A 12,958-nucleotide genomic window follows, 5' to 3' on the forward strand; every position below is an offset into this window, starting at 1 on the left:
GTCTCAAAAAACCTAAAACCAATGAAACAACAAAAAAAGATTCAGGGGCCAGGGATGTAGCTCAGTGGCACCACGCCTGCCTGGCAAGCACGAGGTCGTGAGTTTGATCTATGGTACGGGGGCGCGGGGAGGAAGATATTCAGGACTCAGAACTAATAATCATGTTTCTTTTTTTGTTTTTGTTTTTGTTTTTGAGACAGGGTCTCACTATGTAGCCCGGGCTGGCCTTGAACTCTCAGCAATCCTCCTGCCTCAGCCTCCAGAGTGCTAGGATTATAGGTGTTTACTGTAAGATTTAAAAGCCTCACTTCCACTCCACGGAGCGCAAACAGCCCAAAAGGCCTTTGCAATGTTGGGCCCTAAAGCCCAATGAGGCTCCACGAGTGCTATCGAGGAACGAGAAACCCAGGAAGGAACACACCAGGCTAGATGGTAAAAGACCTTTATTAGTCTGGCCAGACGGCACTCTCAGAACCAAGTGGCTGGCTCAGAGAGGCGCCTAGCTCAGGGGCTGAGGTCCTCTTATAGGGAGTAAAAGAGGGGATTAACATTTTTGGGCTCACAGACAGGGTACAAAGGTCTGCTGACTTGAGCTGGTGGTCAGCAGTCATATGCTCAACAGTCACATATTGATGAGTGACAGGTACCACCCATAGGATGTCTCAAAGGTCACCAAGACACTCCGGATGAGCAAACAGTTTGTCAATTAACTTGGGGCTCTATGTCTGGAGTCTCTAATTTACAGGTAGATTCAGATCCGGACTTCAAATAATACAAGAGTAATACACATTCTTAGACCAGGGCTGGAACAAAGGTTGGGGCTGTGGCTACAATGGGAGGGGTTCAGGACACTGTCTCCTAGGCCCTTTGCCATTTAGCAAGGGCTTGTAATTTAGGTCCCACATTTACCTCTACACCTGGTTTGATTGTTTGGTTTTTTCGGTTTTTTTTGAGACAGGGTCTCACTATGTAGGTGAGACTGACCTGGAACTCACTATGTAGCCCAGCGATCTCACAGCGATCCTCCTGCCTCAGCCTGGAGAGTCCTGGGATTACAGGCGTGTGCCACCACACCCAGCCCGGTTCGATTGTTATTTAGGTTTAAAAAATGCCACAAAATTTTCCAACACCCTAACTTTTTGCTTTGTTATTGTGGTACCCAGGGCATTGCATTTAGCCACATCCTCCGTTTCTTTTCTTTCTTTTTTTCTTTGGTACGTGAGACCAAATGCAGGACCTTGAGCTTGCCAGGCAGGCGCGGTGCCATTGAGCTAAATCCCGGGCCCCTCTTCCGTTTCTTCTTAATTTATTTTGTGAAGAGTTCCTGCTAAATTGCTAATTGCCCCAGCTGGGCTTGAACTTGAGCTCCTTCTGCTTCAGGCTCCAGAGTGCTGGGATTACAGGTCGGTTCCATCACACTCGGTTATATTGTTTTGAAGGATGACTCTGTTGCAGTACGAAGGACGCCTTAGACAAATCAAGCAAAGAGGACATGCACGACTCAGTCATGACCTAGCTTGGGTGGCACTAAAGGTCACCTAGTAGCAACCAAAGAGCACTACAGCTTCTGAGGCTTGACCGCTCCGCGCTGGTTAAAGGAGGTTCCGCTCCATCATGCTCCGCCCCGTCCCGCACAGGAGCCTATAAACGGCCCCATCCTGGGTCAGGGGGCGGGCAGAGATTTTCTATTGGCCAGTTCTCCGGAAGCGATGGGATTCGGAACCTCGCACAAGTCGGGTAGTCCGGAGGCCGCAGGTTGTAGGTACGCGGTGCGTGTCGGTGGTGTGTGGTTTGGGCGGGAGCCGAGTGGCCTGGTCGAGCACCCCAGGAGCTACGTGAAGAGCTGTCCCGCCGGGCCTCAGTTTCCTTTCGTCACAGAGGCGGAAACACGGCTCGCATGGGGCCCTGGAGACTGCGCCCTCTCCCCGCCCCCGGCCTGTGTTGGCGGCTGGTGGTGGTATCTCAGCGATTGTGCGGGGGACAGAGGGGGATTGGTGGCCCCCCGGTGCGTGACCAGCTCTCCGGTTCCCCAGGCTCCCCGTGGAGGCCGGGATGTTCGTCCTGGTGGAGATGGTGGACACGGTGCGAATCCCCCCGTGGCAGTTTGACAGGAAGCTCAATGACTCCATTGCCGAGGAGCTGAACAAGAAATTGGCCAACAAGGTACAAGGTTGGCACGCGAGGGCCCCGGGGGTGGCCAGCCCTGGCCTTGGGCAAGTAGCGGGATGAGGTGGGGGGTATTCCCAACCTCTCGAGGGTGTTGGAGGGGATCAAAAGGGAAAATTGAAGCCGGGCGTTATGTTGCTTGTCTGTCATCCCAGCACCCTGGGAAGCTGAGGCAGGAGGATCACAAGTTTAAGTTCAGTCTGGGGCCTTTAGTGACTTAGACTGTGTCTCAAAATAAAAAAGGGCTAGGATGTAGTTCATTGTGAAGGCCCAGGTTCAATCCCTCAGTCTACAAAATGAATACACAGATAACTATAATTAGGAAGTGCTAGATTCCACACTTCCAAACCACTCTGCCATCTTTGGCAAGTCATTCTATCTGGGCTTAAGTTTCTTATATATGGGGCTTGCTGTCGGAGAGTTTATCGCTCATTCCCGAAACGGAACATGTATCTGTACACCTGTGTGCCTCAAGGCCAGCTCCCGTATCTCTCCTCTTTAGCACGCGCCACACTGTCTTCTTTGTCTTTTCTTTTTTATTCTCTCTCTCTTTCTCTCTTTCCCTATCTCCCATCTTGCTATGTAGTTCAGGCTGGCCTTGAACTCACGGCAATCCTCCTGCCTCAGCCTCTAGAGTGCTGGGATTCTACGCATGCGCACCTCACCTGGCATTTTGTTTATCTGTATACACACCGGGTTACTGCTTTTCCTTCCCTTCTCCTCGAGGGCGGGCACCTTGTCTGTTTTCTTCCTCGAGTTTCTCTGCACTTAGCCAGAGCCTAGCAGAATGGCCGCTCCATACTTACCTGTTGATTGGATGAATGAAAGCATCACTGCTCTGCCTGTGGCTGGTGAGAAGCAGATGTGATGAAGAGGTAGGAGTCAGGGAAGTGCCATGAGGACAGGCATCACCCACCTGTGCACCAGAGGGACTTCACCTGGAATTAGGGACACACAGTTTGTTGGGGAGGGGAAAGTGGTGCTCAAGCTGAGATCTGATGGTGTGGAGCTAATTGAGGGTTTACTTTGGGGGATGGCTGTTGAGGGTGCAGAGAGAGCAGTGCAGGCGGCAGAGTTGGCAGGTGCAAGGGCCCTGTGGAAGGAGGGGACCATACCCCCTACCAGGGCACAGACAAGGCTGGTGTGGCCCAGGCAGAGGCAAAGCAAGGAGGATGGGCTTTGAGGCCGTAGGAGCTGGCTGACCCATCCCCATGGGGCTCCTAGTCGGGGTCTTCATCAGAGAGCAGCAGGAGGTGGTGGGCCGAGAAGGGGCCAGGAAACAGAGTGGCTGCTTAGACAGGCAAGAGTCCCTGCCGAGAGGATAGGTCAGACTGGGGCGTGGGCAGACCGGGGGCAGAGGCCGGGGAAGGATCATGGAGTCTTCAGCAATGACTTCGATTACTTTTTGTTTGTTTTTCGAGACAGGGTCTCACTGTGTAGTTGAGACTGACCTGGAACTCACTGTGTAGCCCAGGCTGGTCTCGAACTCACAGCGATCCTCCTGCCTCAGCTTCCCGAGTGCTGGGATTACAGGCGTGTGCCACCATGCCTGGCATGGCTTCCGATTACTTTGTGAGTAGGAGGCAGGTGGCCAGGCATCAGAGCCCTTGAGGTGCGCATCCATCTCCTTTCCTATCCGAAGCTCTGCTTCCTCAAGGTCAGGGGCTGGGGGTGGTGACGTTGGGGGCAGATGAGCAGCCAGTGCCAGTTGTTTGGGACACTGTGGTGTAGGCCTGGGGTGTTCTGACATCAGGACCTTGGCCTCATGGTAGCACCTGTGTGTTCCCTGTGTTCCCTGTGTGTGTCTGTGACAGGAGCATAGTGGAGTTTGGCTGTGGCTGTCATGCTAGCCAGTGAGCAAGAACTGCAAGACATTGGAAAACGAAGGTTTGACCCAAGATTCCTGCCTCTGAGCCTCACTAGTAATTACAGGGATCCTTGATTGATGATCAGTTTCAGCTTGGGAGCCAGTATTGCGATAGAGGCTTTACATCCATTCTTTGTGTTCATTTCACAACAATGCAGCTGGTCAGCTGGTCTTTCTTTTTTTTTTTTTTAGATGGTTTTGCTATGTAGCCCAGGCTGGCCTTAAAGTCACAGTGATCCTCCTGCCTCAGCCTCCTGAGTGCTGGGATTCAGGTGTGCATCACCACACCCAGCTCATTACATTTTAAAAGGGGGTGGTGGCGGCTTGGAGTCCAGAGTTTCTGCAGAGCCTGCAGGGCACAGGGCCTTGGGCCATGGCGCTTGTCACATCCCCACAGGTCGTGTACAACGTGGGACTCTGCATTTGCCTGTTCGACATCACCAGGCTGGAGGACTCCTATGTGTTCCCAGGGGATGGCGCGTCCCACACCAAAGGTGGGCTGGGTGCCCCCTCTTCCTGGGGCACAGGGTTCTTCCCAGGGCAGTAGGGGTCCTGTTGAGGAGCCAGGAACTGGGGATCCCCTCCTGACTGCAGGAGTTGGCTGGGTGATGACCGGCAGACTCCCACCCTCTCTGGGCCCCAGCTTGGTGACCCTTGAGGTCTCTGCAGGTCTGAGATTGGCCACATCAGTGGGACCCTTTTGGGTCCCATCTACCTCAGAGCCCAGCTCTTGGGCTGCCAATGGTTGGGGTGAGACAGGCTAGGTAGATGCACATTCAGATCCAAACTCGGCCACTTACTAGCTGTGTGTCCTGGATAGAATATGTAACCTCTCTGGGCCCCTGATTTCTCAACTATAAAATGCATTTAACAGTATATTTTCAACATTCAGAAGGCTGAGGCAGGAAGATGGCCATGAGTTCAAGGCTGGCCTAGTAGAGTCTTTTTTTTCTTTTTTTTTTTAAACAAAAGCTCTTTGTGTAGCCCAGGTGGAACTTGAACTCATGCAATTCTGCTGCCTCAGCCTCCCAGTGCTGGGATCACAGGCGTGCGCCACCGGGCCCGGCTCTTCTTTTGTTGTTGTGAACTGAGATATTATATTCACAGACCATAGGACTCACTTTGCAAGCACACCCATGGGTATTAGTCTCTGTTCAGTTGCCCGCCATCACCACTGTCTAACGCCACAGTGCCTTCATCACGCTACAAGAATCCATCCCAGCAGCAGTCACCCTCTTCCCCAGCTCCTGCTTCCTGACGCTGTACAGTCGCCTGTTCTAGACGTTTCATAAAAGCGGAACCCTGCAACATGTGGCCTTTTGTGTCTGGCTTACAGCACATCATAGCCTCAAGGTCCAAAGGTTCATCCGTGTTGCACAAAGTGTCAGAATCTTGTTTTTTCCTTTGTGGTGCTGGGCCTCACATACCACGCAGATGCTCTGTGCTGAGCCACACCCTGCCCTCTCCTTTCCCGAGGCCGGTATTCCATTGTGCTCGAATGGCACATTTCGTTCAGCTCTTCATCCCGCATTTGATCTTGGATGTGGATTGGGAGGGAGCGAGGGGGAGCTCCCCGACACCGAACCCTGTGCTCTCCTAAGCCCGGTGCCCACGCCAGGCCTGGCACCAGCCTCTTTGAGGCTGCAGATCTGAGACCTAGCTGAGCCCTGGCTCATGTGGGGGATGGGCTCTTCCATCCCTTGGCTGCCCTCGCTGCTCTCTAAGAGCACAAGGCTGGGTGTCTTCCCGCTGGCTTGTTCTCGAAGCCACTGCTTCTCCCCCTCACCTTCTTGCCTGATGCAGCTACTGGGAAGTAGGTGACAGCAAACTGGGAAGGGCGGCTCTGCGGTCCTGGGGGTGACACTGGCAGATGGAGGCCTGTGTGTGAGGGGTGACCCTATCCTACCTGGACACCTTGTTTGGGGAAGGACTTGGAGTCTCCCCGGGTAGGTGAGCAGGTCACTCAGCCTCTCTGAGCCTCTACCTCGTCCTCATGGTGACATCCAGGGCTGGAGGCTGCTCCTTGGTTACTGTCTGGGGCTTTCATCAGGAGTGAGTGACCAAGTGACACATGTGGCTTCCCTGAGGCAACTGCCACTCGGTCCCTCCACACACGCGTGCATATCCCATTTCTAGCATTTTTAGCGCTGTGTTCCAGGTCAGAGCTGTGCCTGGGGCAAACTTCGCCAGTCAGCAGGCAACAAGAACTTGTTCCCAAACCAGATTCTCTCTGCCAGTTGCTTCTGCCCTGCTTAGAATTTTATTTATTTATTTAGGTACCAAGGATCAAACTCAGGACCTTGTGTGTACCAGGCAGCCGAACCCCAGCCCCCGGGCAAGGTTTGACTTATCGCAGGGACCTGACAGCCAGTCCTCAGTTCTAGGCAGCAGCTGCTGGCCCATGTTGGCAGGGATGGGGGATCAGTGACCCACAGTGAGGTCACAGTGAGGGTGGTTGCGTCCCAACTGCTCCGAGCCGCTCATCACGGCTGTGCCCTTCCTTCCAGTCCACTTCCGCTACGTGGTGTTCCACCCGTTCCTGGATGAGATTCTGATCGGGAAGATCAAGGGCTGCAGCCCAGAAGGGGTGCACGGTAAGTGGCCCCCACTCCTTGGGTAGTCGGGACCAGCAGGCTGGGGTCAGAGACCGGGCTCATCCTCCAGGGCCGAGCAGTGACTGCACCCTGGCTTAGGGAGCAAGTGAGCCCCTCGGCCAGTGCCAGTTTCACAGTGAGGTCCTCTGGTGACCACTGGAGCTGGCTTAGGAGACTGGGGGTGCTTAGCGTGTCTGAGGTTTTCGGGGCCTGGTGCCCAGGGCTTTACCCAGGGCTGCTCAGGTTGGTTGGGTGGTGTAGGCACAGCACAAGGCTCTGAAGCTGTAAGGCCATGTTCCCATGGCGACATCTGTCACACAGCAGCATGGGATAAGGACCCGAGTTCCCCGTGCCATGCCGTCACCTTCTTTCAGTCTCCTTAGGGTTCTTCGATGACATCCTCATCCCCCCCGAGTCACTGCAGCAGCCTGCCAAGTTGTATCCTCCCAAGGGTTCTGTCCAGAGTCACTCAGGCCTCTACAGGGGATGGTCCCCACTTCTGCAGTGGCTCTCGGCTTCTGTGACCCGATACTGCTGGCCACCATGCCTGCCCGCACTGCCTTGAGCCTCAGCTTCTCGTGCTAACCCTGGTGTCCTTACCCCCGGTCCTGGGTGGCAGAGTTGAGCACTGTACACCATTAGGGTCACTTCTGGCTCACTGAGTTTGTCCCTGAGGAGTCACCTGAGATCTCTTCTCCAGGGAGGGGCCATCCTGCTGGTTACCTCTGCAGGGGTGAGAACCTGGGCTGGGCTCCCCTACTCTGGGCCCCCACTGTCCTCATCCCAGCCCTCCTTGCTGCATGAGGTCATTCATGGGGCTGTCATAAACGTCAAACTTCACAACTGTACCCAGTGTCCCGGAGGGCCCTGTGGCGGGACTGCCTCTAGAGGGCAGTGGACTCCGGTGGGGGCGAAGGGCCTGCTCTGCCTAGTGGGCAGGGAGCAGGGTCTGCCGGGCTCTGGAATCTGCTGTCAGGCCCAGCCGCTTGGTGTTGACCTCCAGCCCACCCCTCTCCGGAACGGCGTCTGAGCCGCCCACCTCTCGGGTTGTCAGGAGGCTGGAGTGCAAGCTGGCTGCATTTGGGGGTGGCATCTCCTGGGCTGGGTGCTTCGAGGACCCTGGCCAGTGCTTCAGGGTCCGGTTGTGGCCTTGACCCTGGCCCCAGCGATGAGGCGGAGCAGGTGTGGGTGTGGGAGTACGAGACGGAAGAGGGTGCGCACGACCTGTACATGGACACCGGCGAGGAGATCCGCTTCCGGGTGGTGGATGAGAGCTTCGTGGACACGTCGCCCACCGGGCCCAGGTCGGCCGAGGTCGCTGCTGCCAGCGAGGAGCCGCCAAAGAAGGAGGCCCCATACTCGCTCGTGGTGAGAGCCCTTGACAGCGTGCGTGCACGTGGGGGGAGCCGCTTCCGCGAGTTTGCTCTCCTGGAACCCCCGCTTTACCGCCCTTGGGCCCAGGTCCCTGCAGGCCACGAGTGCCTCAGTTTCTGCAGGCTGGAACCACTAAGTGACAAGTGGCCATCGATACTGGAGACGGGTGGAAGTCTCTTCCCCGCAGGAGGGCAGAGCCCATGCGGAGACCCCAGTGGGGCTTTTTGGGGTGATACTAGAGACCGAATCCAGGGCATTTGCACTGAGCTACACTGCCAGTCTTAATTTTTATTATTATTTTGAGAGTCTCGCTATGTATCGGGCTGGCCTCGGCCTCGGCAGTGTAAAACATGCATGTTCTCTCTGGCAGGGCTCTATCATCGAGCCTGGGCTGGGCCTCCTATCCTGGTGGACCAACAGTTAGTCCGACCCAGGCTCTGGTGCCTGCCCCAAGTCTCGGAAACCAGCAGTGGAGCAGATGCTGAGGAGTCTGCAACCCCCTGAGCTGGCCTGGGTGGGGACCAGGAGCACCACCAGCCACCCTGCCCTCTGTCCTGTGCTGATTCTCCCAGAGGAAACCCTTGAAGTGCTGCTGTCCTTATGGACTTTATTTTTGCAGATCTAGGGACTGAACCCTCTGGCACTTGCACATAATAGGCATGTGCTCTACCACTGAGCTATATCCCAGCCCTTTTGGAGTAACTGCTCAAGATGGTCTCAAACTGAGATTCTCCTGCCTCAGCCTCCTGAATAGCTGGGATTATAGGCATGTGCCAGATAGCAGAGACATTTAATAAACAATGACAACATCAGCAAGGAAGGGCCACACTCCCTTGTCCCAACAGCCAATATGACCTAAGGTCACTAAATGAATCGCCAAGATAAGATGGCCGCTGTCACTTGGAGATAATCACCAACCCCCAGTGTAAAACCGGGGTTGCGTTGCTTCTCTGCCTTTTGGCTAAGATCAAGTGTAAACCTGGGGTTTGAGATTCAGGCTGGCCTTTGGGCTGGCTGAGCTCACTACTTCTAGCCCCAGTGGATGCCAACTGACCAGAACATAGAGGCACCACCTTCCCACACCATGTGGATGGAGTCAGACAGCCCTGGAGGGCGAGGCTCTGGGATTTGCTGGCTCAAGGTGGAGGATGACGACACCCATGTCCAGGCTCAGAGCACGGCAGGAACCACATGGCACATCAGTGCCTGGGGTAGGAGATGGGGACATGGCACGGGGCTGCAGGTGGATCAGGACCAGAGGTGACAGATTTCCGTTGCTGCAGTGACCCTCCCTGAACCCTAGAGGTGACAAACAGCAGACACCAACCACTCTTACAGGAGCAGTCAATGTTATTTTTTTTGCAAGAACAAAAGGTTCTATGAGCTCCTTCAGCCACGTTCAGGCAGAATAAAAACTATACAGGGGAGTGTCCTTGTCAAAAATAAATACAGTTGCACAGGGCCACCCAAGACCAGAACCGAAATGAATGCAGGAGAGCAGGGGCTGGACCTTGGGTTGCTGGCTGGTGGGTCAGGAGAGGGCAGGAAGCTGGTCTGGTGGTGCCACGGACAGGGCGGCCCAGCGCTGCTCTTCTAGCAGAACCGTAGGTGGCAGGGCGGCGGTGCAGGCTGTGTCCTCACTTCTGCAGCTCCTTCATCCTGTTCAGGGCGCTGCCCGCGCGGAACCACTCTATCTGGGTCTCGTTGAAGGTGTGGTTCAGCAGGATGTTCTCCTGCGTGCCATTCGGGTGCTTGATGACGCACGTGAGGGGCTGCAGGGGAAGCGGGGTGGGTGGGGAGAGGCAGCAGTGACTCCCCATTCTGAGGGCTGGCTCCACCCCAGCTCTCCGAGGCACCATCTAGGAGTGTCCTGGAGAACAGGAGGGATGCAAGGTGGCCCTGGCCAGCCCACCCTCCTTCCTGGGTCCCAAACCTTGCCCGGGGTGAAGTCCTTGAGGCCCTGAATGGTCAGCTTGTCCACGGGGTGGATCTTGTTGTAGTCGGCGGGGTCGGCAAAGGTGAGGGGCAGCAGGCCCTGCTTCTTCAAGTTGGTTTCTGGAGGGCAGATGGCCACTTGGTCAGCAGGGTTGCACCTGCCTCCCTCTGCCCAGGGTGCTGCCTTTGCTGGAGACAGGCAGTGACTCCTGGGCCCGTGTCACCAGGGGCACAAGCACAAGTGTGCATCGTGATGCAGGTGTCTGAGGCCTTCCTGGTAGACAGGGCCACAAGGGGAACAGAATTCTGACCATGGGACCTGGGTTTCAGTAGCACAGATCTGAGTGTCAAAGTGGGAGCAGTGACGTCAGGGCGCTGTAGGAGAGGAAGCCTGCGGAGCACAGCGCTTCTGCCCCAGCTCCAGCCCAGGAGTCAGGCAAGGGTTCTAGGCCTTGGTTGGCCACTGCAGGGTAGCTGACCCTGGGCTGTGAGCGAGGGGCAGTGACAGCTGGGTGGGCTCAGCTCACCATGGATCCTGGCGAAGCTCTTAGTTATGATGGCGCGGCCCCCAAGATGGCGTGGCTCCAAGGCTGCGTGCTCTCGGCTTGAGCCCTCACCATAGTTCTCGTCTCCAACCACCACCCACCGGATGCCGTGTTTCTGTGACGAGCAGGGACACGGTCATGAGGCTGAGGGGGCACTGGGCTCACTGGCCCAGTATCTACCTGCCCGGCCCCCAGCAGCCAAAGCTGGGCGAAGCAGGCAAAGGCAGGCTGGACATAGCCCTGGCTGCCGTCTGCATGAATCCAGCAGACATCAACCACTGTAGGGCAGAGCAGCGGGAGACAACGCAGGGCCCTTAGCGGTAAATGGTGTCACCTTGGGGTGGCTGGCTCTGCCCCTTGCTCCTGGGCTGAGTCTGTCCTTGGGGACCTCCTACCTACTCCTCCTGAGACATGGGAGGCCTCCTCATCTCCTGTGAGGTTCCCTGTTTCTCCTCAGGTCCTGGAGGAGGCTCCTCACCCAGACTGCCCACTGGCCCCCTCCTAGTTCCTGCTTCTCCCATCTTCCCAGCCCTGCCCTACCTTATAGTAACGGGCGGTGTCGGGGACAGGGCCAAACTCCTGGGTGACAGCATTGCGCACAGAGTTGGCCTTGCCATTTTCGATGTTGATGGCACCGATGAGCAGGTTGTTGGAAATGTTGTCCAGGTGCCCACGGAATTTGAGCCAGGGGCCCGCAGCTGAGATGTGGTCAGTGGTGCACTTCCCTTTGACCTGAGGGTGTGGGCAGAGGACACCAGTCAGGAGTGGCAGGTGAAGGGAGCAGCCCTCAGGGGCAGGTGGCCCCATGCTGCCACCTGGAGGCAGGGGGCGGTAACAAAGGAAACGTGGCCTGAAGTGCAAAGGTTCAGGCAGAGGCTGAGGGCAGGACAGGATGGCCCCTCAGAGGGGGACAGGCTGGCCAGGGAGGACAGGCACATCTCCAAGCTGGCCCCTCAACTAAGAGCCATCCAGCATGGAAGATCAGCCAGGCCTCGTGTGCAGAGAAGGGAGCCAGGGCTACGGCTAGGTCCTGCCGGTAGCTAGGTCTCACGCTGCCTGGGCTTAACCTAGGTTGTGTCACAGGAAGTCCTCAGTGACTCCTGGCAAACAGGATTAATGCCTGGAAGGTTTGAGGACTCAGACACAGGCCCTCACACCCACTCATGCTGACTGTGGGCTAGGAGGAACCAGCACCTGCCTGGGGCCTGATTGGTCACAGCTGAGGTGTGGGAACCGGCTGTACCTCTGTCTCTCTCGCCTGCCTGTTGTGCTGTTGGTCCTGGATCCAGCTGGGCCTGGCCCTTCACCTCGATACCCAGCCTGCTCCCGCTGGGGAGCTGAGTGCCAGGCAGGCCATGCTGACCTTGATGAGGATCTGCAGGTCCTCCAGGTCTTTGCCATCCCACTTGTCAAAGGGCTCCAGGAGCTGCAGGCGCTGGCTGGTGGGGCTCACGTCCACCCGCTGCCCACTGCTGTCCTTGGGGGGGTGTTGGTAGGTGTCCTGCCCTGGGTCAAACTCCTGCAGTAGGGGATGGGGAAAGGTTGGGTGTCAGAGCCCTCGGTCCCCACAAGCCCAGCACCTGCTCCTGAAGCACAGCCACCCACAGACAATGGCACCCCTGCCCGCAAGCGGGGCTGGCACAGAGGTGCGGGTGCTGGCCAGGTCCGGCTCACCACTCGGGGCAGCTCATCTGCATCTGGAGCCTCCAGCTTGAACTTCTTCCCGTCCTTGCCTGTCAGGAGGTCGGTTTCTGGGTTGAACTTGAGGGTTCCCGCGATGGCCAAGGCTGTGACAATCTAAACAGAGAAGGCCAGTTTACACTGGACAGCATCAGCCACCCCACCTGTCCTCCCACACAGGCCCCTGCCCCTCCTGCTTGAGGGCAGAATCAGGGACCCCAGAGTCCCCTAGCTTCTAGCACTGCAGACAGAGCCAGAGTGAATGTTCCCCACCTGCCAGGAGGCTGGCACCAGCTCTCCTGTCCCCCATAAGTGCTCACTGGCGAGAACGTCCCTGCTGGGCAGGGAAGAGGAGGGAGGAGCCTTCCACTCCTGCCAGCACAAGCAGCTCAGGGACACGTGTAAACAGCCATGTTGCGACACTGGTGTGCAGGTGACGGCTAAGGTGGGAAAGCCACCTAGTACGTGGAGCACTAGCTCACTCTGTGCCTACAGCAACAGCAAGGCCCAACTTTTATTCAACTCAGAAAAAAGAGCTGGGTGTGATGGTGCACAGCCCAAGTTACTTGGGAAGCTGGGGCTGAAGCCCAGGAGTTCAAAGCTAGCCTAGGTAACATAGATTCCATTACAAACAAAAACAAAACAAAAAAACCTAGTACTCAGGAGGCTGAGGCAGGAGGATTACTCTGAGTTTGAGGCCAGCCTAGACTATGTAGTGAGTTCAAGGCCAGCCCAAACTACATAGCAACACCCTGTCTCATAAAGATTAAAAAAAAAAAAAAAAAAAAAAAAAAAAT

The 12,958-nt window shown here is 56.3% G+C and overlaps 2 protein-coding genes across 3 annotated transcripts in view; one reads left to right on the top strand and one right to left on the bottom strand.

Annotated features, from left to right (window-relative positions):
- Window positions 1-1,457: 1,457 nt before the first annotated feature.
- Polr3h (RNA polymerase III subunit H) lies at window positions 1,458-10,026 on the top strand. Its single transcript, XM_010634462.3, has 7 exons — window positions 1,458-1,762; window positions 2,034-2,163; window positions 4,431-4,527; window positions 6,541-6,627; window positions 7,002-7,065; window positions 7,794-7,995; window positions 8,372-10,026. The coding sequence occupies exons 1-7, from the start codon at window positions 1,710-1,712 to the stop codon at window positions 8,423-8,425; spliced, it is 687 nt and encodes a 228-aa protein (XP_010632764.1). The 5' UTR covers window positions 1,458-1,709; the 3' UTR covers window positions 8,426-10,026.
- Window positions 9,460-12,958, bottom strand: part of Aco2 (aconitase 2) — a 42,616-nt gene continuing 39,117 nt past the window's right edge. For both annotated transcript variants that reach the window (XM_010634461.3, XM_010634460.3), the window contains exons 13-18: window positions 12,156-12,278; window positions 11,845-12,000; window positions 11,022-11,213; window positions 10,464-10,596; window positions 9,935-10,056; window positions 9,460-9,773 (exon numbers count right to left, since the gene is read on the bottom strand). In XM_010634461.3, coding sequence (XP_010632763.1) covers window positions 9,639-9,773; window positions 9,935-10,056; window positions 10,464-10,596; window positions 11,022-11,213; window positions 11,845-12,000; window positions 12,156-12,278 — 861 coding nt within the window. In that variant the 3' untranslated portion in view covers window positions 9,460-9,638. The remainder of the gene's footprint in view (window positions 9,774-9,934; window positions 10,057-10,463; window positions 10,597-11,021; window positions 11,214-11,844; window positions 12,001-12,155; window positions 12,279-12,958) is intronic.

The sequence above is a fragment of the Fukomys damarensis genome, unplaced genomic scaffold, assembly GCF_012274545.1.
Source record: "Fukomys damarensis isolate Sample0158 unplaced genomic scaffold, DMR_v1.0_HiC HiC_scaffold_19, whole genome shotgun sequence".
NCBI lineage: Eukaryota > Metazoa > Chordata > Mammalia > Rodentia > Bathyergidae > Fukomys > Fukomys damarensis.